Source organism: Loxodonta africana, chromosome 8 (assembly GCF_030014295.1).
Source record: "Loxodonta africana isolate mLoxAfr1 chromosome 8, mLoxAfr1.hap2, whole genome shotgun sequence".
Lineage (NCBI taxonomy): Eukaryota > Metazoa > Chordata > Mammalia > Proboscidea > Elephantidae > Loxodonta > Loxodonta africana.
This window is the reverse complement of record NC_087349.1, coordinates 90258475-90281256: the sequence shown is the minus strand read 5'-3', so window position 1 is coordinate 90281256 and position 22782 is coordinate 90258475. Positions and strand designations below refer to the sequence as shown.

Here is a 22782-nt window from a genome sequence, read left to right as displayed (position 1 = left end):
ATGTCTGGGACCCATGTTTCTGGATTATTTGCTTCAGCCAATCAATGTGATTGAGTTGAGTCTTCAGTTACTTTCAACCAAGAGCACTTCAATTACCACTTAGAAATAGCTTTTTAAGCTATTATGAAACAGACTAATTTTTTTTTTTTTTTAAGAAATACCATCATAATTGGGACTAATGCTTCGTAACAAGAATTTGATATCAAATAAGTCATAGCTATGGCCAATGGTATGGCCAACGGTAGGCAAGGAAATCAAAGACATAGCTATTATACTTCTATAATCATTGAAAATCATGAATTTTTAAACTAAGTCATTTTAAATATAAAAAAACTAAGTCATATAAGATGGCAAAAAAATATGAGAGATTTTAAAGTAAAAAATAATACAGGAAACATATGAGAGATTTTAAATATATGAGAAATATCCAGGAAATATATGAGAGATTTTAAAATAAAAAATAATACAGTTAAAAAAAAAGTGTGTGATGAAAAATATGGATTCCACAAATGATATGCTAATGAATTTGGCATCAGTATTTTTATCTAAAATAAATCCCTCAGAGGATTGTTTGTATGTCAAACAGAAGGGCTTGTGATTCCTGAGTCCAGAAGAGTTTGCCAACAGGTTATGTAAGAATAAATAAATTTAATATCATGACAGATTTATTAGACTTTCAGATTAGGATAATGCTATAGTTTTTTTTTTTTTTTTATAGTTTTAGTATGTTTGCATTTGTCAAAGTAGCCCATGAAGGTCTGCAAGGCCCCTGGGCTCTTTCTCATATACATCCTTCAAGACCCACATGTAAATTTGCCTCTTCTATAAAGTCTTCTCTAATTCCAGTAGGTAGAGGAGTTAGTAGCAACCATTTGCTTTTTAATTTAACTGGTTGACATCTGTCTCTCTTATTAGACTGTACGTTAAGGGAAAGGATAGGACAGGTTTTATTCACAGTTGATCCCTAGTACCTATCTTGACACTGAAAAGGTGTTCATTGTATGTGTGCTGAAAGATTGAATGAATGATCGATAACTTTGGGAATAAGACTGAGTATCATGAGCTTGATAATAATATTGTTAAGTTAGTTTATAATTGGTCCAACACCCAAACTCAAAGAATTGACAGATGAGGGGCAACCAAGAGTAAGGTCTTTCTCAGTGATGTTCTTTAGGGCTTTGATCAACACATGTGATACCATGGACGGCATTGCAGATGGCATACTCCCCTCATTTTTGGGGTTCCACATCATTAAAGCCCTCAAACAGCCTGGATGACCATTACCAAACCAAAAAACCAAACCTGTTGCTGTTGAGTTGATTCTGACTCACCATGACCCTATAGGACAGAGTGGAACTGCCCCATAGGGTTTCCAAGGAGCAGAAGGTAGATTCCAACTGCTGACCTTTTGGTTGGCAGCCAAGCTCTTAACCACTGCACCACCAGGGATGACCATTGTTGTTGTTGTTGTTAGGTGCCATCGAGTCGGTTCCGACTCATAGAGACCCTACGCACAACAGAACGAAACACTGCCCGGTCCTGAGCCATCCTTACAATCGTTGTTATGCTTGAGCCCATTGTTGCAGCCACTGTGTCAATCCACCTGGTTGAGGGTCTTCCTCTTTTCCGCTGACCCTGCACTCTGCCAAGCATGATGTCCTTCTCCAGGGACTGATCCCTCCTGACAACATGTCCAATTAGTTGGGAGTAATAAAGATAGAGTTCATACATGCCATTAGGTCTGTATTAAATGGCCTCAGCTATCTCTTCTACATCTAAAGTTTTGTGATTATAGAGACACACAACAACAACAAATAAAACACACCTTGGTTGTATCCAAAAATCAAACTTAAATCCAGTATACTAGGGTAAAATTGATACGGTGAATGTATAGTCAGCAATGCCTTCCCAGCTTCTCTAGGACAGAGAAATAATTTTAAGAGATAAACTGGGTGGCCCAAGGACTCTTAGAAAAAGGTGAGATAAATTTGAGCCAATGCCATCTTTTTGCTCCAGTAAAGCCATCTGCGATGGCATTCACTCAACGAATATTTATTGGGTAGTTAATGTACGCAAGGCTGTGTGCAAGGTGGTGTGCAAGGCACAGCAAGTCACGGAACACAAATGACTATCCCAATACATCTCGCTACAGATATTTTGTTGATTTACTATCAGGGCACTTCACACTCCGTTAGGAAACAAACAAACGAAAACATCCAATTACTGTCATTACTGCTTCCTTTTAGAACTGAAGATGAGCATACAGAATGTGAGATCGCAAGGGCTCTAAGAAACCCAGCACGGCCCCTTTATTTCACAGATGGAAAAACAGACCCATGTAGTAAAGAACAAGGTGCCTTTATGGGTACTCACATGGAAAGATAAACAAGATACTTGTGAAGTCAGACAAGCAATATGAGGGACACCAAATAGAACACAAACACATTTTTATAAAATGAAACCAAAAAATGCCTTTAATGTTAGTCTTGTGAATTTTAAACAATAGGAAGAATAAGCCTTCCAAAATGGACAGGGGTCAGGTATTGGGAAGGGGGACAGGAGAAGCAGAATATGCGTTGGGGACTTGGAAATTTTCACTTTTGGCTTTTTGTATTTCTATAATATTTGTCTTTTATGTAACTTTATGTTGCTTTTGTAATCAGAATTGTTGTCCTTGTTGGCTGCCGTCAAGTCAACTCTGACTCATGGCAACCCCATGTGAGCAGAGGAGACCTGCTCCAGAGGGCTGCGACCTGACAGAAGCAGACGGCCAGGCCTGTGTGTCCAGACTGCCAACCTTCTCCTCCAGCAGTTGAGTGCCTAACTGACTGCACGTCCCAGGGACTTTTAATCAAAATACACATACTGCTATGTGTGTGTATCTATATGTCTCTATGTATATATTTATTCATTTATAAACTTTAAATGGAAGAAGTTTGGAGACTTGTAGGCTGTGGAGTTAGGCTCGATTCTGGGCTCCGCGGTGAATGCCATCCTACCACTCATTGTGAAATCTTAGCTAAGTTCCTTAACCTTTCTGAGCCGTTGTCTGTGAAACAAGGATAATAACAGTCCCTATCACTTTGGGCTGGTGTGAGAATTTGAGGATTCGGTGGCTAGCACATGATAGGCTCTCAGTGGGCAGTAGCACCACTGGCAACGTCGATGACGGTAATAGTAATTTTTCTTACTGTCGCTGCCTAGAAGTGGAGCCTGAACAAGAACCTCCGTTCTCTGGCTCTCGGCATGGTGGGTTTCCATCATACCACACTGCTTCCCTCTCTCCCCAGAGAATTACTTTGTTGGGCATATGATACCAAGGACAAAGAAAACAAGTCTGAGGTGATAACAACGGCCTCCCTTCGCAGGGGAGCTGAATTGAAGATCAATTTTCAGATATGATATCTGTATCTAAGGAGTCACACTTAGTGACCAAACACTATTCTTTGCTCTCTGTTGATTTTTTAGTGATAAATGTCATATGATACTAGAGTCTTTGGATGATCAACCAAGAACATAGTTTATGGAAATCAACACATCCACCCTTGATGACCAAGTGTGGGAAAAAAAAGTTTCAAACCAAAAAGGCAGAGAGTCAGAATGTATATATCCCTTTTCTAAGCATTCCTGAAATGGGTTACAGGCTTTTGGGGGTCCTGGTTAGGGAAGGAAAGAGTCCTGGTGGTACAGTGATTAAAGTGCTTGGCTGCTAACCAAAACGTTGGCGGTTCGAACCCAACGCTGCTCCTTGGGAGAGAGATATGGTAATCTGCTTCCATAAAGATTACAGCCTTGGAAACTCTGGGGCAGCAGTTCTACTCTGTCCTATAGGGTTGCTATGAGTTGGAATCAACTTGACGACAATGGGCGGGTCAGGGAGGAGGTGCTGTTTTAGTCCTCTCTAATATGTCTCCTTAGTGGAAGCATAAGACTTTGGGTTTTCCACACCATTGATGCGAGGCTACTTGGGTGCACTAACTAAACATCAAGAATTGCTCAAATAGGCAGGCCTGCTAAAGACTTCCCGAGGAGATTTTCATTTCAGATACTCACAGTACGATTTCCATATTGGAGGCTGGTATTCTTCAGCATCTAGAATAAAAAGAAAGAAATCAATCCATCAGTCTGAACGTCAAACTGTCAACATGTGTCTTCTCTGGGGGAACAACGGTCTGTCAGCAGTGCTTGCATTCCATCCCAGGGGGACTCTCCGCTCACTTACGGGACAGTTCCAGGCATGAGGAGGGAACACGCAGCACATTTGTGGCCTCAACACCCCTTCCTTCAGATCACTTACTGCAACAGAATCAATTGCTTAACCATTTTCATAGAGCCCAGTAAATCAAAAAAGATTTTTAAAGCAATTAGCTTGATTGTGCCCTCCAGTAATCCTTTCAAACAGTATTTACTTAACTTGGCATAATAAACATATAATTTATCTTACAGTTTCCAATCAGAACTTTCATCCATTTCTTAAAACTTGAGGGCCAGACCCAGAGTGGCAAGTCTGTAATACTAATTCTGGAAAGTTGTGCAACTCAACCAACTCAACTCCTAAAATAATAAGTCTGACAGCAGACACACTGATGATTCAACTGGAGCCCTATTATTGCCTTGAATTTACTCCAATGTGTGACTTAGAAAATTTCCAGAAAACTCTCAGCAATCAGAAGTGTCAAGTGGAAGAGTTCCGACAAAATGCAAAGGATGAAATTGTTTGTTATTCATCAGTCTAGAAAACAGACAATGGGAAAGTCTCCTTGTTCAGTCAACTCTACAGTCTCAGAGCTGACAGCTGAATCTATAATTCTGACAGAGTTAGTATAGTCCTCTTGAGCTATAAGGGCTTGGTAAAACATTCTCTAGCTTACATAGCCAGAGGAAAAAATCCTTTTCCTCAAGTACGTGGACGGTTTAGCTGAAGGGGAACTTAGCGTTCTTTAGTTCGGCACCTTCAGCTAAGGAGGGGTCGCTGGGCGGTGCCAACTGTTAATGCACTCAGCTGCTAACTGAAAGGTTGGAGGTTCAAGTCCTCCCAGAGGTGCTTTGGAAGAAAGGCCTCGTGATCTACTTCTAAAATATCAGCCACTGAAAACCCAATGGAACACAGTCTACTCTGACACGCATGGGGTTGCCATGAGTCAGAATCAACTCGATGGCAACTGGTAGATAAGGAACCTCAGTGGGGGGTGGGGGGGTTGTTCTGCACTCCCTTCGGCATCACAGGGCCTGCCTTTATGCTGCTCCGTCCTTATACTTACTTTCACTTAAAGGAATAGAACTGTTCTAACCTCACGCATTAAGATAGGTGAGTCAACTTAGGAGATTTCTTTCTCACCCTGAGAGACAAATATGCCATTTATAACTGAAAACTAACTAGAGTGGTGAACTTGCCCAAATTCTGCTCAATTAATTACATTTGTGTAACTTAAATTCTTTTACAATTAGTGTCTTGCTTTCTGGGGCCCACTTTATCAGAGTGCTCAGCTAAATGTCTGCAAAGTTAGTTTTATGTAAATGAATCTGTATCTTTAGGCCTCACTCTTTAGGATCCTATGTATGAATAATCATTCACAAAGGCACACACAAATACAGTTCAGTAGTAATGCCTTATGCAGTCATTCAAACGGAGCTTGCTGAATGAAAGTGGGCCATTAACTCTTAATACTCTTGTCAAAGTAAGAAAACGCTTCTTATAATAGTGGACTTTTAATAAACGAGCAGTAAATTTCATTCTATATGTGACACAAACCAATTTAATGGGTTAACATGCATGTTGTTTATAAAGAACATTCAAAGAAATCAAGTTGCTGAGTTTACAATAAAATTCTAGAATCATCCATACAATGGCCTCCAGGAAAGCCAAGCCCTGTGTGTTAAAATGTTGATGGCGCTCTCAAAAATATTTTTTCAAAGACAAATAAAGATTAAAACACATACACACACACACACACAAAAACACATGTCTGTGTACATGTGCCAGCTTGTATAAAAATGTAAATTGCTGAGATACCACCCACCCAAGGTTGTAATGTCTTGCTTTTTGGGATGGAATTTATTTTTGAGGGAATCACAGCTCCTATAACAAGATGTGTTCAAGTATGTCCAGCACCAAGACACACTAAGGGAAGATCCTAAGAAAGATGAGATCATCCCCTTTATGCAGGTTTTTAAAAAGAGTCCAGATACTCAATTAGAGCACCTAAAGGTTTCACACTTAAAGTCAGAAGTTTCTATCAGATGACCTCTCACTGGCCATTTCAGTCTTGTTTTTCTGTGGAAATTGTAGATTTCATTTTATCTGAAACACTGACTCCTAACTTTACATTGTTTGTTTAAGCTGCCCTGTGTGCTACATAAGCAATTTATCCCTTTCCAGTTGTTCCTTGTTGGCAATGTAACAAAAAACCAACCAGCTGCCATCGAGTCAACCCTGACTTATGCAACCCATGTGTGTCAGAGTAGAGCTTTGCTCTACAGAATTTTCAGGGGCTGATTTTTTCGCAGTAGGCCACCAGACCTTTCTTCCAAGGTGCCTCCAGGTGGACTTGAACCTCCCAACCTTTTGGTTAGCAGCAAGCACATTAACTGTCTGCACCACTAGGGACTCTGGCAATATAACAGAGGTGAAGAAAGTCACCCATAGAGACTGGAGATCATAACATCTCCTTTCTCAAAACCCTCCAACCATTTGGAATAAAATGCAAGCTTCTTACTGTAGCCTACAACGTCCTGCATCATCTGGTCTCTGCCCCCTTCTTTGATCTGATTGCATACATTTTCCCCCTTTTCACTTATTATCCAGCCACAGTGGACTTTTCTCATTCCTAGAACAAGTCAAGTTCTTTGGAGCCCCCTGCCTTTGCCCTTGTGGACCCTCCATGTAAAATGCTCTCCACTAGATCTTTGCATGGTTGACTTGCTCCATCACGTACGGCTCAGTCAAATGTCACCTCCCAGGGCCTTTCCTAAAGTAGCCTTCTCTTTACCCCAGTGACTCTCTTAACACACTGCTTGTTTTCCTTCGTAGCACTTATTACCATCTGAAAGTATTTATTGATTTGTTGACTTGTTGTTATCGGTCCCCTCCCATCTATTAGCTACACTCCATAAAAGCAGGAATTTTTCCTCGTTCACTTCTGCATCAGAAACCCTTAGAAGGATGTCTGGCATAGAAAAGATGTTCAAAAATTATGTGTTAAATGAATGAATGCATTCCCAGGGTTCAAATACTGCCTCTGACAATTACTGGCTGAATAAATTGAGACAGTGTACTTAACTTCCTTTAAGAGCTTCATAATGCTCATCTTTGTAAAGAAGAAATAATAAAATATGGCTCTCATAACCTAGCTCTTAGGGTTATTGTGGGAATTAGATGAGATAATACATAAAGTCCTTGGGACAGAATCTGGCAAACAGTAAATTCTCAATAAATGCCCTGGGTGGCGCCAACAGTTAACACACTTTGATGTTAACTAAAAGGGTGGAAGTTTGAGTTCACTCAGAGGCTTCTCCACAGAAAGACCTGGTGAGCTACTTCTGAAAAATCAGCCTGAAAAACTAACCATTGAAAACCCTATGGGGCCCAGTTCTACTCTGACACACATAGGGTCGCCAGGAGTCAGAGTCCACGGCAGATGGTTAATGTCATTGTGTTGTTGTCATTGTTACGTTATTCCCTCCTGGCTCTTCCCAAGATAGGCCTGTGCTCTTGCCTTCTTTTCCTTGACTGCAGCCAATGACAATCGCTATTCTCACCCTCGAGATCTGGAAACTGTAATTAAGTTCTATGCTGCTGTCACTGAAGGCCTTTCTTTGCCGTAAAAGAATTCAAAGTGAGAGGCTATTTGTCATGCTTCAGTGGAACGACTATAATTACCTTGGTCTTAGAGACACATTTCACAAACCACTAACGCACACTGTTAGGAGGCCTCGGTCAAGTGACAAGGCACAAAATACATTTAATATGTTGAAACAAATCTTTAGTTGCCTCCAACACCACCCCACAACACACACACTAATTGCCCCAATTTCACACGATACTCTGCAACGGCCTACTTCAGTTTTGGCTAGCTTGACACCTTTTTTTTTTTTTAACCTCAAATGGGTTTTCAAGGTCATTTAGTCTGCCTTCCTCATCCATCAGATGAGAAAAATAAAACACAGAACAGTTAAGTGGCTTCCTCAAGGTCAAATTAGAGGCAGAGGCAGGATTAGAGCATGGAGCTCCAACTGCCTCTGATACATCATTCATCCATGCCAGGCAGTCCATCTGCTATGGACTGAATTCTGTCCCCCCAAAATATGTGTTGGAATCCTAACCTCTATACCTGTGGTTGTAATGTAATGATCTTCCATTATGCAATTTAATTTTTTTTAATGAGGGCGTACCAGTGTAAAACCAAAAAAAACCCATTGCGTCAAGTCGATTACAAATCATAGTGACCCTATAGGACAGAGCAGAGCTGCCCCATAAATTTTCCAAGGAGTGCCTGATGGATTTGAACTACTTTTTTTGGTTAACAGCCATAGCTCATAACCACTACGCCACCAGGGTTTCCATACCAGTGTAGGGTGTGTCTTAAACCTAATCACTACTGACTTAAAAAAAGAGCAAATTAGACACAGAGACAAGCACATACTGGGATAGACAGATGCTATGTGAGGATCGTCAGAGAACTAAAGAATGCCCAGGCCTACCTACAAGGAGGAACCCTGGTGGTGCAGTGGTTAAGAGCTCAGCTGCTAACCAAAAGATCGGCAGTTCGAATCCACCAGCCACTCCTTGGAAATCCTATCGTTCTACTCTGTCCTTACAGGGTTGCCATGAGGAACTGACATGCCCGAGACCCTGATGTATACTTCTAGCCTCCAGAACTAAAGAGAATAAATTTCTGTTCTTTAAAGCCACTTACTTGTGGTATTTCTGTTACAACAGCACTAAGAAACTTAAGACAGGCACCATCCTAATTTACAGATATTAAAATCAACAAAACAAAATTATTGTATAATGTATTTGTAATAAATTGGTAGTTTGAAACATTGACAACAAGTCAAAGAGTGGGACAGTATTCCATCTCTACCTATACCCCCACCTCATAATTAAAATCCAGGAGATGCAAGGCACTGAGAGAACTGACAACAGAAGGCACGGTGCTTTTTTGAAAATGTGTTATTTTGTGAAACATTTAGAGAAACGGGTATAACACAGAAGGAGGGGAAAAGAAATAGAATGGAAGAAGATCCATATTCTACGAAAAACTAAAATTGAACCCAATAGACTGTTACTAATTTTTGGAAAGGAACAATACAGTAAAAAGATCAGAGAGGCTTTGAAAACATATTGCTTAAAACCATTGATTAAAACACACCTAACCTTTAAAAAAAGTGTGTAAGCCCTTTGACTCAGCAATTCCATTCATGAGAATTCTAACATAACGACTGATCACATAAACAAAGATAGGAACAAGATGTTCAATGTTGCTTTGTTTAAAATAGGGAAAAACTGGAAACAACCTAAAAAACCAGTTAAAGGGGAAAGGTTAAATAGATTATCATACGTTCTAACTATGGAAATGATGGTTTCGATCTTAGCTTTGTAGTCAACAGCACAGCCTTTGAAGCTAGACTGCCTAGGTTCAAAACCTAACTCTGCCACTTACTAGCTGTGTGACCACAGGCAAATTGTTTAATCTCTCTGTGGCTCAATTGTGTTTTAATCTATACAGTGAAGGCAATAATAGTAATACCTAGATTATAACATTGCTGTGAGGATTGAATGGGTTAATATGTATAAGATGTTTGAATTGGCGCTTGAGGTATAATAAACTCTATGTTGGCTGCTGTTATTGTCTATCTTTAATGCCATGGAGAAACGTTCCAGCTACATCATTAAGTATCAAACAAATCAAGTTACAAAACAATTTATTAAGTATGATCCCATTTTTGAAAAAAGGTAAATATTTATATACGTAGGAATTTTCTAGAAACCCAGTTATTAACAGTTGCTTTATACCTAATAGTGAAAATATGGGTGATTTCTATTTTTTTCTTTTTTTGCCTACCTGCCTTTTATAATTTTCTCTACATATTGCTCATATAAAAATGAAAATGAATGAGAAATAAATTAGCGAGACTGCTAGGTGGTTTCATTTCCTTTCTTTTTCTGAATACGCTGTCTAAATAAATCACCACCTTGAAAATAAAGTAGATGTAAAAAGACCCAACAAAAATTACTTTTATAATAACTCATGCAGTGTGTACAGCTGTGGCACAGTATTTGTGCAAGAAGGCCTAAGTGTGAAGACAAAAGAAAAGACACAGGTATTTTTGCAGCAAAAGGCCATGCCCAATGTCCTTGGTCCTCTATTGAAAATGCTGTAACATGAACTTGGACGAGTAACTCTAAACAGGCTGGGAAGTAGGCACATCCTCTCATTAAACAGGGGGAGAAAAAGGGACAAAAAGGGCACAGACACAGGAAATGATCAAAACTTTACAAAAACAGGTAACGCGACCACTTGAATAAAATAACCCATACAGAATTTGAACATATTTAAAAAAGAAAACCTGGTGAGAGGGGACAGAGGAGCTAACTCTTGAAAGCAACCTTGAGAAAAACTTTATGTGCTAAAGTAACTAAACCCTGAAAAGACAGCGCTGCAGTACTGATCTCCGGAGAAGATGGAGAATTCTGGGATTAGCCCGTGCTGTCAGCTTCAGAGAAAACTCAGTGGAGAGGGCGATGGGGTAATAGGGAACCTGCATCATAAAAAGTCCTCCCTCTAGGTCAAGAGCAGGACAAAAATAACTTAATACCTCTATTGCGCTTACTATACTTTAAAGTAATACATACAAGCTTATTGTTAAAAAACAAAAAAAAGTCCAACAATTCAAAAATGTATATCTTAGATAGTCCCCTACCTAAAAAAAAAAAAAGCCTCATTATCAATTTGTATGGCTCCTTTCAGACTTTTCCTTGTAAATAATTAGCATAAACATTTACAAAAATGATGTCCCATCGTATATAATGGTTTGCCACTTGTTTTGTGAATTTAACAATATTTCTTAGGCATCTTTCCACATCAATGCACACAGATCTATGGTTTTTTATACCACTATTTGGTGTTGTCTTGTAGGAATCTATGAAAATATAGTTAATTCACTTATGGAATAACTTCCAAAAGATGGGGACGTTTGGGCTATTTCCAATTTTTTTACTGTGGATAAACAATGCTGCAATGATTGATAAGCAATGCAACGTTGTATGTGCAGGATAGATCTGGAGAGTTGAACTGCTGGATGAAGAGTCTGGGTGTTTTTTATTTTAAAAGCTCTGGTTAAAATGGCCTTCCAAAAAGCTGTGTCAACTGGAACTCGTAACAGCTGTGTATAAGAACGCCTCTATCCCCACACACTCACCAACACTGGCTATTAATAATACACACTTAAATTTTTGATGTTTTTAAAACGGTTAAAAGTAATTAAAACTCACCGAAATTTGAACATAAGGTTTATACTGAGCAGTTATTCTGCATACGTATACGGAGACCATTTTGATTCCAGAAAAAGCAAATGCCTCTAAGAAGCTAGGTACAATGGGGCTTATAAAGAGAAACCCACTGCCGTTGAGGTACTTCTGACTCATAGTGACCCTACAGGGCAGGGTAGAACTGCCCCACGGGGTTTCCAAGGAGCGCCTGGCAGATTCGAACTGCTGACCTTCTGGTTAAGCAACCATAGCACTTAGCCACTACACTACCAGGGTTTCCTCGTAAAAGATCAACCATTGGCTAATCTTAACGTGATTGATGGGACCCTGCTTTCCCCTTTAACTGAGATCCACTGATAACAGGTTACTTCTGGCCTGGCTACTGGATAATTGGCCCTCCACCCACCGACAGACTTTTTGAGATTTAAATTAGGAGATAATGGTTTTATGACTATCCTTTTCTAGCAGGATAAGACAAATTTACGTTGCTATAAAACATTTTCCCGCAGGCTCTTGCAGTTTGGGTCATGCTTTTTATGGTTAATATTTGGTTCTGTGCATAAGAAAAACCTTAAAATCAAAGGGAGATGTCTGTTACTAAATTTCCTCTTCAATAAGGCTCAAGTAGAAAACACACTGATTGAAGGGTAGCAAACAGAGGCCCAGAATGCTCCTGGGAGGAAACCTGTGGAAACATATGGCCAGGAAGCAAGGCGAAAACATGGTAAACTCACACGTGTGGTGGCTGCCACTGCAAGGCTATAATCCTCCCGGCATTTTTAGCTCTACAAATATGTTGATTCATGGGATCACCTGATGAGCAAGTGTAAAGGAATCTGGGGACCGATTAATGAAGAAAAATTAAAGAATGCCATGTGCTCCACTTGGGTAAGTGACAACTAAAGTGGAAATATCTGTAAACATCAAGGAGAGCCAGATTCCTGGGCCTGGCTCAGTGGCGTATGACTAGACTCACAGAAAAACACATGCAGGTGCTTTGGAAAACAAGACTGGAGGAAGAGTCGTCAATTTAGAGAATCATCTACCAAGGAAATCAGAGACGACTTACTCTTTAGAACACTGCAAATAAAGCTATATGCATTGTATCAGGCATCATTCAGGAAGCAGGAGTGGGAGGATCAGGTCCCTCCCTCTGCTATCCCCTTTTCCAGGAGAGCCTGGGCTCTGCTGCCACCTTTGATTGACTGATGCACACGTTTGCAAATGGGCCGTGGTGGGCTTTTTCCGGAGAAGCTGGGTGAAAGCACTTTTTTAATCAGGCATGGGACAGCCTCACAATGAGATGACAATTCAGAATTTGTTGGGTGATTAGCTTGATGGACTCGGAACGGGTTGGGATCCAAACGAGAGGGAAGAGCAACAGCGCGAGTTGTACATTATGTTTGTGCACACACTGAATTATGTGCTCGACACACACTATGCCCAGGTTTGGGCCCTAGAAGTACGTGACGGGCCAGCGCATGCAGCCTGTGGTGATGGTCTTTTTGGGTATCATGGTCAAAGGGCGCCAGACCTGAACTCCAGCTGCACTGCATTGCATCCAAATTGCTGCAAAGCACTGGGATGTGAGAGCAGTTAGTAAGCCTTCTTGCTGCCACACTGGGTAAAAGTACACAGGAATGCATCTAAATAGTTATCGCCTCTACGGCTTCCCTGCATGTCCCTGAGAAATCAGACATCCATGTGTTCTCTTTGGAAACCGCTGCTTGGGTAAGGAAGAAAGGCCCTGGATACCTCAGACTGGAGATCTCATGGTGGGGATTTTTGTACCTAATTCTGTCCTACTTGCAGAGAATAGTTAACAAGACAAGTTCCAGAAACTAGCGCTGGGCTCTCAAAAAAAAAAAGCTGGGCCCAAAGGACAAGGCTAAAGTAGAGATTTTCTGAAGATGATGAAGCCATCAAGGGCCTTGGACTAGAGTCTGCAGTCACGAGAGAGGACCGAGGCCACTCGGAGCTCTTGTTAAGACAGGGCTAGAGCCATAGAGCCATTTTTTCTTAGCCTTAAGCAGCCTCTCACCCAGCACATTTCCTGGAGTTGTTTCTTTTCCTCCTCAGAACCTCCTTGAAGAAAAAGAGCTATGGGCTGGCCAAAACTGACTAAAACAGGTCCTGCCCTCCATCTTGTCACTCCAGATGACCTTTACCTCATTAACTGCCTCATGCACCGTAAATTCTCTGCCCCTGGGTAGAGAGCTGACATGCTAATGAACAAAAATGGCTAAGTTCCTCCTGTGTGGGAAATCGAACCCAGACCTTAGAAAATGCTTACTCATTCTGGAACACTCTGCACCACGTTATCTTGTATTTTGTAACTGGTCTTGCCTATGTAAGCCAACCTCAACAAGCTGCCTGCGAGCAGTCTTGAAAGGCACTCAGCCCTGACTGTCTCCTTGCTTGGCCAACCAATAAAGCTGCCTTTCGTTCTCCCCAGCTCAGTCCCTGTCTTTTTGGCCCTGTTGGAGGAGTCATGCCAAGCAGAACCCAGAGTTCCTGGCAACATTGTCACGGGTCACTTAACTGGTGCACAGGGGCATGATGAGATTCTTTATTCAACAGGTATTTCCTGAACAAATACGATGAGCCTTGTCCTAGGCACACCACGGTCAACAAGGCACGCAGGGTTTACAAAGCTCTGCATGGCCTGGCCCCTCTCCCCAGTCATTTCTTTTCTCTCCTCTCTTCCCCCCCTATACCTTGGCCACCCTAGTCTTCTTTCTGGTCCTTAAACACCTCAAGATTGTTCCAGGCTTAGAGATTTTGCACTGGCTCCTCCCTCTGATTGCCACATGGTTGGATTCTTTATCATCCAAATCTCAGTTTACACATTCTGGCTCCTCAGAGAGGCCTTCCTGGACCATTCAGTCTAAAGTGGTCTCCCAGATAATCTCTTTAATTCTTTCCAGACCCTTATTATCACTATCTGAATTATTAGGCTATGTACTTATGTATTTGCTTATTTTTTGCCTTCCTGCACCAGACAGAAAGCACTGATTAAGACTGGGAACCCCACTTAACTTGTTTTCTGATGTCTGGATCACCCTTAGCCTTTAGGGTACCTGCTGGGAATGAAAAAGAGGTGTCCCTTTCAGGCAGGTGCGCAGCTTGGCAAACACACAGCACCTTTGTGTGAAGAAAAAGTTGCTTTCTCGGGGGCATGACCCTGAGACAGAGCACATGGCCTGGCAAGGGAAGCACAGCCTGGGGTCACCCCCCAATCAACCTCTGGGCTGGGCACAAACTGAACAACTGGAATGGCCCTGCCTGCTATATTCCAGAACACAGCAGGTGCTCAATAAACAGCTGAATAAGTGAAAGACACTGTTTCCAGATGCAAAACTTTCATTCTGCTGAGGGATACAAACAAATGGGGAGGCAACCATAACAAAGGAAGGGGATTTGTAAGAGGGGTATCTATGATAGAACTTCCCAACCTCTGTGAGGTTATCCGGGCCCTGGGGCAGTTAGATCCTTCCTTGGCCAGTCACTTCTAGCCTTGAGCAGCCTTGTCCAGGGTTCCTTTAAGAGTAGTCCCAGAGGCGTAGGGTCTAATAACAATGCCCACATTTCCCAAAGACAGAAAGAAGCATAAACAGCTTCTGTAACACAGCACACTGAGCCTGGTCAAAGAGGTACTCTACCACGCAGAGATCTACTACAGCAGCCAAAAGCAAAGAGGGCCCAGCCCACTGTGGACACTGGGCTCATGGAGCATGGTAGGCAGCCCAGGGTGTGGTTTGCCAGGCCCAGAGGCAAGACAGAACAAGACCTTGAGAGGGAGAAGTGGGCATTGAGAGGTAGAAGTGGTCTGGCCTGCTGGCTGAAACAGTGTGACTGTGGTATGTGGGATTGGGGGTAGAGGGTGTTCCAGAGCAGCTAGGAATTAAAGAACTAAGTAAGGGCTGGTTTATAAAGGGCCTTTAAAACCATACTAAGGGGTCTGCCCTTGTTCTAGAGGGAAGGGGAAACGTAAGCAGGGAGGACACACGATCCAATTTGTATTTTAGAAAGATCACCCCAGTTACAGTGTGAAAAATGGATTGGAGGAGAAGATGAGAGGAAGGGAAGATGAAATGTGTTGAGACCAATCAGGAGGCTGGGCAGTGACCCAGGCAGGTGACACTAAGGTCTGAACTCAAATGGCGGCAGTAGAGATGGAGAGAATGGGACGGACTTAGAGATGTGGAAGAGACAGAATCAATAGCACTTGGTGATTCACTGAATATAAGCAGAGAAGAGAGGAGGGAAGTAAAAAAGGATCTCTGGTTTGGGTAGAGGGAGACAAATGGTTTTTGGCTTAAGTGGTTTGGCTTAAGTGGATGGTTAGTGGTGTCACTCAGAGAAATACGGCAGACTGGAGGAGAAGCAGGCTAGGCAGATGACGATGCCCTCAGGTTTTCCCTGTTGAAAGAACACATCTATGGGACACCAAGTGAATGTGTATCTAACAGGTAGTTGGGTATGTAGGTTTGGAGTTCAGAAGAGAGACGTGGGCTGGAGATCCAGAAATGGAAGCTCCAGCGTACTAATGATGACTGAAACCATTAACATTGGTGACGTGACCTAGGGATGAGAACTCAGAGAAAGGAAAGAAGGCCTTAAATAGACCCCCTAAGGAGCCCCAAGGTTTAAGGAACGAGAAAAGGAAACGAGCAGAGATCAGAGGGACAGTGAGAAACCAGAAGATGGGTTGACTTGTAAGGCAGGCAAGAGACATTTAAAAAGGAGGAAATGGTCAACAATATCAGAAGCTGTTCAAGTGAGTCAAGTGTGAGAAGGATCCATTGCTTCAGCAACAAGGGGGCTTTTGCTGGCCTTGAAGTGGGGTGTGGGTGGAAGCCACAGTTAAGTGAGATCAAGGGTGAATAGAAGTTGAGAAAATAGAACTTGAGTAAAAATATCTCTTTCGGGAAGTATGTCAGTGACATGGAGGCGAAGGGTAGCATTACAGGGGGCTGAGGGGTCAAGGGAAACAAAAGTTACAGGAGCTATAATGGACTGTCATTGCCATTACCTCTTGCCAGGCCATTTGCCATGGCGCTCCCTGGTCTCCCTCTCTCCCGTGGTTACGTCTCTACTTTCTGGTCCAAAATGTGAATTCTTCCCAGCATGATGGAGCTGCTTTCTTTCCCTCCATTATCATTTACACACTTCCCTTTCTGCTATTTCTTTAGATACAACCCCACAGCTACCACTTCCATTCAGCCTAGGGACCCATCTCTCTTCCCCAGACAGTCTCCCTTCCAGTATTTGCCTGCCTCTTTACAAATTCCTTTCATCAGAGGAATGTCTTCCTGGCATTCCTCCAGAAGCCTTTTTGGGTGTTCACTTATGCATCCAACAAATATTTACCTAGAGCTTACAGACTACTTGGCACAAAATATTGCACTAGATGCTAGTGTAGATATAAAGCAAGATGCAGCCTATAACCACAAGGAATCGGGAGATGAAATAAAGATGTCTACTCATTCATTCATTCAACAAATACTAACTCCCTGCCTGTTGGGCATCAGGTTCCTGGACGCAGGTGCATGTAACAACAACACAAGGTAGAATGTGGCACGTTCTACATATAGCAAGGTTATATCTAAACGTGCTGTTGGAGTGGACAGGAAAGAGAGATTATTTTACTCAATATTATTTCTAGATAATTGTTCCTTTACTCATCTCCTTCCTACAAAGATTGGCTTTTGGAGAAGAGGAAAATTTAGCTGAACCCTAACAAGCTCTCTAGCCCTGCTGTTCAGGAGAGCCATCTTTTTCTTCTGTAGTAATAGTACCTTTCCATGTATCTTAAGTTCACTCTGGGCATTTGTGTCTCTGTTGAAGGCATCGTGGTTGTGGCAGTGACAGACTGAATTCTCACAAAAGCAGCCTACAAATCATGGTCCTGGAAATGTTGTTACTGGCAAGCAGAAAAGGGCTTTTTGATCATATTAAGAGTCAAGTGGAGGAAGTCCTGAGGTTCAGAGATAAAAGAGGAGGTGAAGACTTCAAGTGCCCGGTGTAGTCCAGATTTACAGACAGGTAGGCCCCTTAAAAGCATGGTCTTTAACCTTTACAACCTTTCTGAATCATCTTTCCACCCATTCATTGACCTATCCACCCACCTATCCATCTACCCATCGAACCACTCAATCATCCTTCATCCGTTCATCCATCTATCCACCCAACCATCCATCTATCCTTTCGACAGAAATTTATGTGACAGGTACTGCACTACGTAATAAGGATATGGCTGTGAGCCAGGCAGACCCAGTCCCTGCCTCCAAGGTGCCTTTAGTCCAGTAGTAAAGGCAAAGAAACATCAAACAAGTTACTGCAATAAACTATGAAAAGTGTTATGATAGACAAATTTCAGGGTACTGAGGAAGCATATAGCAGGGGTCTTGTTAGGTAAATATTTTTATCCCCTCGAGATGAGGAAACTGAAGCTTAAAGGGATTAAGTCATTTGTCCAAGGTCTCATGGTTAGTAGAAAAGTGGAATTCTAATCCAGATCTGTCTTGCTTCAGAGCCAATTGATTTTTCTCCCCATACCCCTAGTCCTCTAGGGGAATCAGCAGTGCAGAAGCTAAAGTGAAACTTTCTGCTCTTATTTCCAGCCAGCTTCAGTGCTATAACATGGTTCGACCATTGCAGAAAGCAGCACCAGAGAAGTAGAAAAACTCATACATTATTCCATTTTTTACCACCTATTAGATAAAGGAAACCCTGGTGTCGTAGTGCTTAAGAGCTAAGGCTGCTAACCAAAAGGTTGGCAGTTCAAATCTACCAGATGCACCTTGGAAACCATATGGGGCTGTTCTACTCTGTCCTATAGTGTTGCTATGAGTAGGAGTCGACTCCACGGCAATGGGTTTGCTTTTTTTTTTTTTTTTCCTAATCATAATTAGGCTAAAAAAAAAGGGGAGGGGGGAATCTTACTAACTGAAACACCCTTCCCCTCTCCCTCCCTTCCTATTTGCCCTCCTTAGGTGTCCTCTAAGTCTTAGGTACTGTGTGCACTTCTTTCTCATATTTCATTATCAATAGAAATATTCATTCCACACTTGGCTTGTAAATTAGATACCAGTCTGGCAACAAATGGGCTCTCTTGGTTTAGTCCAGTTGTTCCTCATGACTGGCCCATTTGGTAACCATCAGCAGGGTTTATGTCATTATAGTAATTCACATCAAGCATGGACATGCTGGCAGCCATTCACTCTGCCCATTTTTGCCAGGTCATTGCCTTACAGATAGCCAATAGAGCCAGCTGCAGGGGAACCGGACTTGCAGAGGCTATACTTCCACATGTGAAGGCGAGAACTTGTCTGGTCATATGGAGAATTCAGGGAATTCTAATGATAGGAGCTGCAGTTAAGTACAGAAAACAGTGCTCTCATCAAAGAGCCAAGCAGGACCCTAGGAGGCTACAATGGGTGTCTTGTCCTTGCTCCACCCCCAGCTCACTGGGTGATTTCTGGCCAGCTCCTCAACCTCATTCCAGATGGGCCTCCGTTTTCTCATCTGTAAAGACAGGGAGTGGGGTAGATGCCCTCCAAGTGTTCTAAGTGAAATGAACAGAGTCATGGAGCAAGTCCACTCCCCCTACGCCTGGAGATTCACCGTGGCCTGGAGATTCAACGTGACCTGCAAGTTCAAAAGGCAGCATGTTGATACCAGCGGTTCCAGCGAAGACATCCTTCCTGCCTAAGGCAACAAGTGGACCCTTCACATGCCATGGGATAATCTACTTGCCTTACATATTGGTGAGAATGAGTCTAAATGAGTGTACACTTTATGCCTTAATAAACAGTATTAACAGTACTGGGGGGAAGACTTTTTCCCACTGCGGACTCACTTTGTCCCATGAAACACCACCACCCCCCTCCCCTGCAAAAAAAAAAAAAAACATTGCTGTGGAGTCGATTCCGACTCATAGAGGCTCTATAGGACAGGGTAGAACTGCCTTATAGGGTTTCCAAAGAGCAGCTGATGGATTCAAACTGCCAATCTTTTGGTTAGCAGCCGAGCTCTTAACCACTGTACCACCAGGCTCCTTTGTCCTGTGAAGGAAAGGCAATTAGTGAACTGCTGGCCTTTGTCTGGCCCTGTATGGTGTCTCTGGGGAAATGGAGTGATTGGTCTCTTGGCTTTTTGCCAGCTCTGGGGGCGGAAGGGCGCCTTCTTGGTGGCTCACTTTGCAGCACATGAGGAACAGGTTTTTGTAGTTAGTGGCTGTCCAGTTGACTCCGACTCATGGCGACTCTGTGTGTTAACAGAATAAAACGTTGCCTGGTCTTGAGCCATCTTCATGATTTTTGATATGTTTGAGCCTACTGTTGCAGCTATTCTATCACTCCATCCTTTGAGGGGTTCCCTCATTTTTGCTGACCCTTTACATTACCAAGGGGCTCTGGTGATGCAGTGATTAAAGCACTTGGCTGCTAATCAAAAGGTTGGTGGTTTGAACCCACCGCCACTCCAAGGGAGAAAGGTGTGGCCGTCTGCTTCTGCAAAGATTTACAGCCTTGGAAATCCTACTGGTAGTTCTACTTTGTCCTATAGGGTCACTATGAGTCGAAATTGGGTTTACTTTACCAAACGTGATGTCATTTTCTAGGGATTGGTCTAACACCCTCCTCCCAAAAACCCACTGCCATTGAGTTGATTCCAACGCAGAGCAACCCTATAGGACAGAGTAGAACTGCCCCATAGGGTTTCCAAGGAGTGGCTGGTGGATTCGAATTGCCAGTGTTAGCAGCTAAACGCTTAATCACTGCACCAGGGATTGGTATAAGCCTGCTTACATCTGGTGCTCAGTGGTTAGCAAGCCCATGTGCCCTTAGTAATAAAGGTGACGTTTCAGCCTATGCCTGCCTTACTATGTTTGATTCCTGTTTGTCCAGAACAGGGCTGCTAAATACGGAGGGTTCCCTAAAAAGCCCTAAGCAGAAGGTAGCCTCAATTTTCCCAATGAGAAGATCCACCCCAAAGGTTTTTTAATATATAAACTTTTAGAGATATAAATGAAATTATCAGATGTCTACCCATAACATTTAATTCATTAATTCAGTTATATGTACCTATTTAAAATGACCCATAAAATAATACACATATTTAGAAATATTGCTTCTTTTATATATTTCATGGAACAACCTCGGGTAGTGCAAATAGTTTGCTCTTGACTACTAAAGGCTGGCAGTTCAAACCCACCCAGCGGTGCCATGGAAGAAAAGCCTGGCAATCTGCTTCCGTAAAGATTATAGTCAAGATAATCCTTTGGAACAGTCCTACTCTCCTGCACGTGGGGTCACCATAAGTTAGAACCGACTCAACGGCATTTTTTTCTTTTTTTAATGTGTATCTTTGACACTTTTTAAGGAACCCTGGAGACAGCACTGGGACTGGGGTGGCGCAGTGGTTAAAGCAAATGACTGCTAACCAAAAGGTTGGGGGTTCAAAAACACCAGTGGCTCTGCAGAAGAAAGATGTGGCAGTGTGCTTCCGTGGAGAGTTACAGCCTTGGAAACTATAAGCTGGAATTGACTCTATAGCAGTGGGTTTGGTTTGGGTGGGTTTGGCACTTTTGGGGTCATCTAAGGCATAATTTCAGAGTTCACCATGCTTGCTTCTTCCTTCGTCCTTTGAAAGAAAAAAAAATAAATCCATGTACAATGCAGCCATGGGACATTTTATCCCAGTCACAGCCTCATATTTACATGAGAGCAGTTGGCTTTTCATTTGTCCTGTGGGTGGTCTCCATCACATAACCACTGGCTATGTTGCTTTTGGAGCCCTGATGGCACAGTGGTAAGAGCTACAGCTGCTAAACAAAAGATCAGCAGTTCGAATCTATCAGTGGTTGTTTGGCAACCCTATGGGGCAGTTCTACTCTGTCCTATAGGCTCACTATGAGTTGGAATTGACTCCACAGCAACAGGTTTTTTTTTTTTTTTTTTGGTTTTATGTTGCTTTTAAAGTAATCTTTAAAATGTCTATTGATGGAATACTACAAAGCTGCTAAAAGGAGTGAGGTATCTTTATGAGCTGATACGGAATGGGAAGCTCTCCAGGATGTTAAATTGAACAAGAAAAGTATAGCCCAGTGTTTGCAAGGCACAGACAGCTCTGGAAGAAACTCTGCCAGGGGCTGTCTCTGTCTGCGGGGGAGGTTTGTGTGGTTGAGGGTAAGCGGAGGGAGGGAGACTTGGTTTCCACTGTATACCTTTGTATATCATTTGAATTAAAAAAAAAAAAAAAAGCTTGTTTACAATTACGTCTAATATTGGCAATTGTAACTAGATCTGGGTTAAATTTCTTCACCTTATTTTTTAATGATTTCATTAAGTTATCTCTACAAGTGGGTATAACTATCATTGATTAAGGTAATTTCAGGTCTATTGTGTCTTTTCCAAAATGTAGTTGGAGATTCGAAATAAAGTAATTGAGAAAGAAATCTAATAATATGAGAGACTTGGTATGAAGTAAAGTTTAACATGACATCTACCTTTCTGAAGAGTAACTTGGGACATATATCATCAGGCTACATACATATAGTGATATTTCAACCTGTTTTGACAGCCTTTCAATAATATCTTGTTAGGTGTTTTACACACAGTGTCTTATTTAATACTTATAATAAGTTTGTAAAATAGGTGTTAGTCCTATTGTGCAGGTAAGTAAATTGAGGAATAGGGAGATTATCCACAGTCACTTAGTTAATAAATAATAGAGCTGAGTATTCAAACCTAGCTCTTTGAAACTCATACTTTTTTCCATTATAAAATCCTGCCTTTCACACTGAGCCCTGTTACATGATGGAACTTCACATATACTATCATACTGGTTCTCCAGACAGAATGGTAAGGTGGGTAATATTATTCTCATTTTACAGATTTGGGGCCTGATGTCCAAAGACGACTGTACTTTGTCCAAAGTTTGCCAACTAGGTCGGATCCCATAAGAATAAATTATGACCAACACTACGTATACCCAATGGTCATCTCGAGAAGGCTGACCTATTCATACTTTATCACTAGAATTTGATACCTTTACTTTACAATATTTAACCAGTATAGTTGTGTCTCTCTGAGAGTCATGGGGTCACCATAAGTCTGAGTAGACTCGATGGCATGGGTTTGGTGTTTTAATTGTGGTTCTCTAAGAGTATATTAATTCAGTCTTCATCTATAACCAACCTAAGCCTTGGAATTTACTGTAAGACAAGTAAAAAGAGGTGGGGCCCAGCCAGGCAGTCTAGCTGGACAGTCATTGGCTTTGACATT

The 22782-nt window shown here is 42.0% G+C and overlaps 1 protein-coding gene across 2 annotated transcripts in view; it reads right to left on the bottom strand.

The window, feature by feature from the left end:
* CHN2 (chimerin 2) overlaps window positions 1-22782 on the bottom strand; it is a 363690-nt gene that overhangs the window by 189384 nt on the left and 151524 nt on the right. For both annotated transcript variants that reach the window (XM_003407040.4, XM_064290106.1), the window contains exon 2: window positions 4054-4092. In XM_003407040.4, the coding sequence (XP_003407088.2) occupies window positions 4054-4092 (39 nt within the window). The remainder of the gene's footprint in view (window positions 1-4053; window positions 4093-22782) is intronic.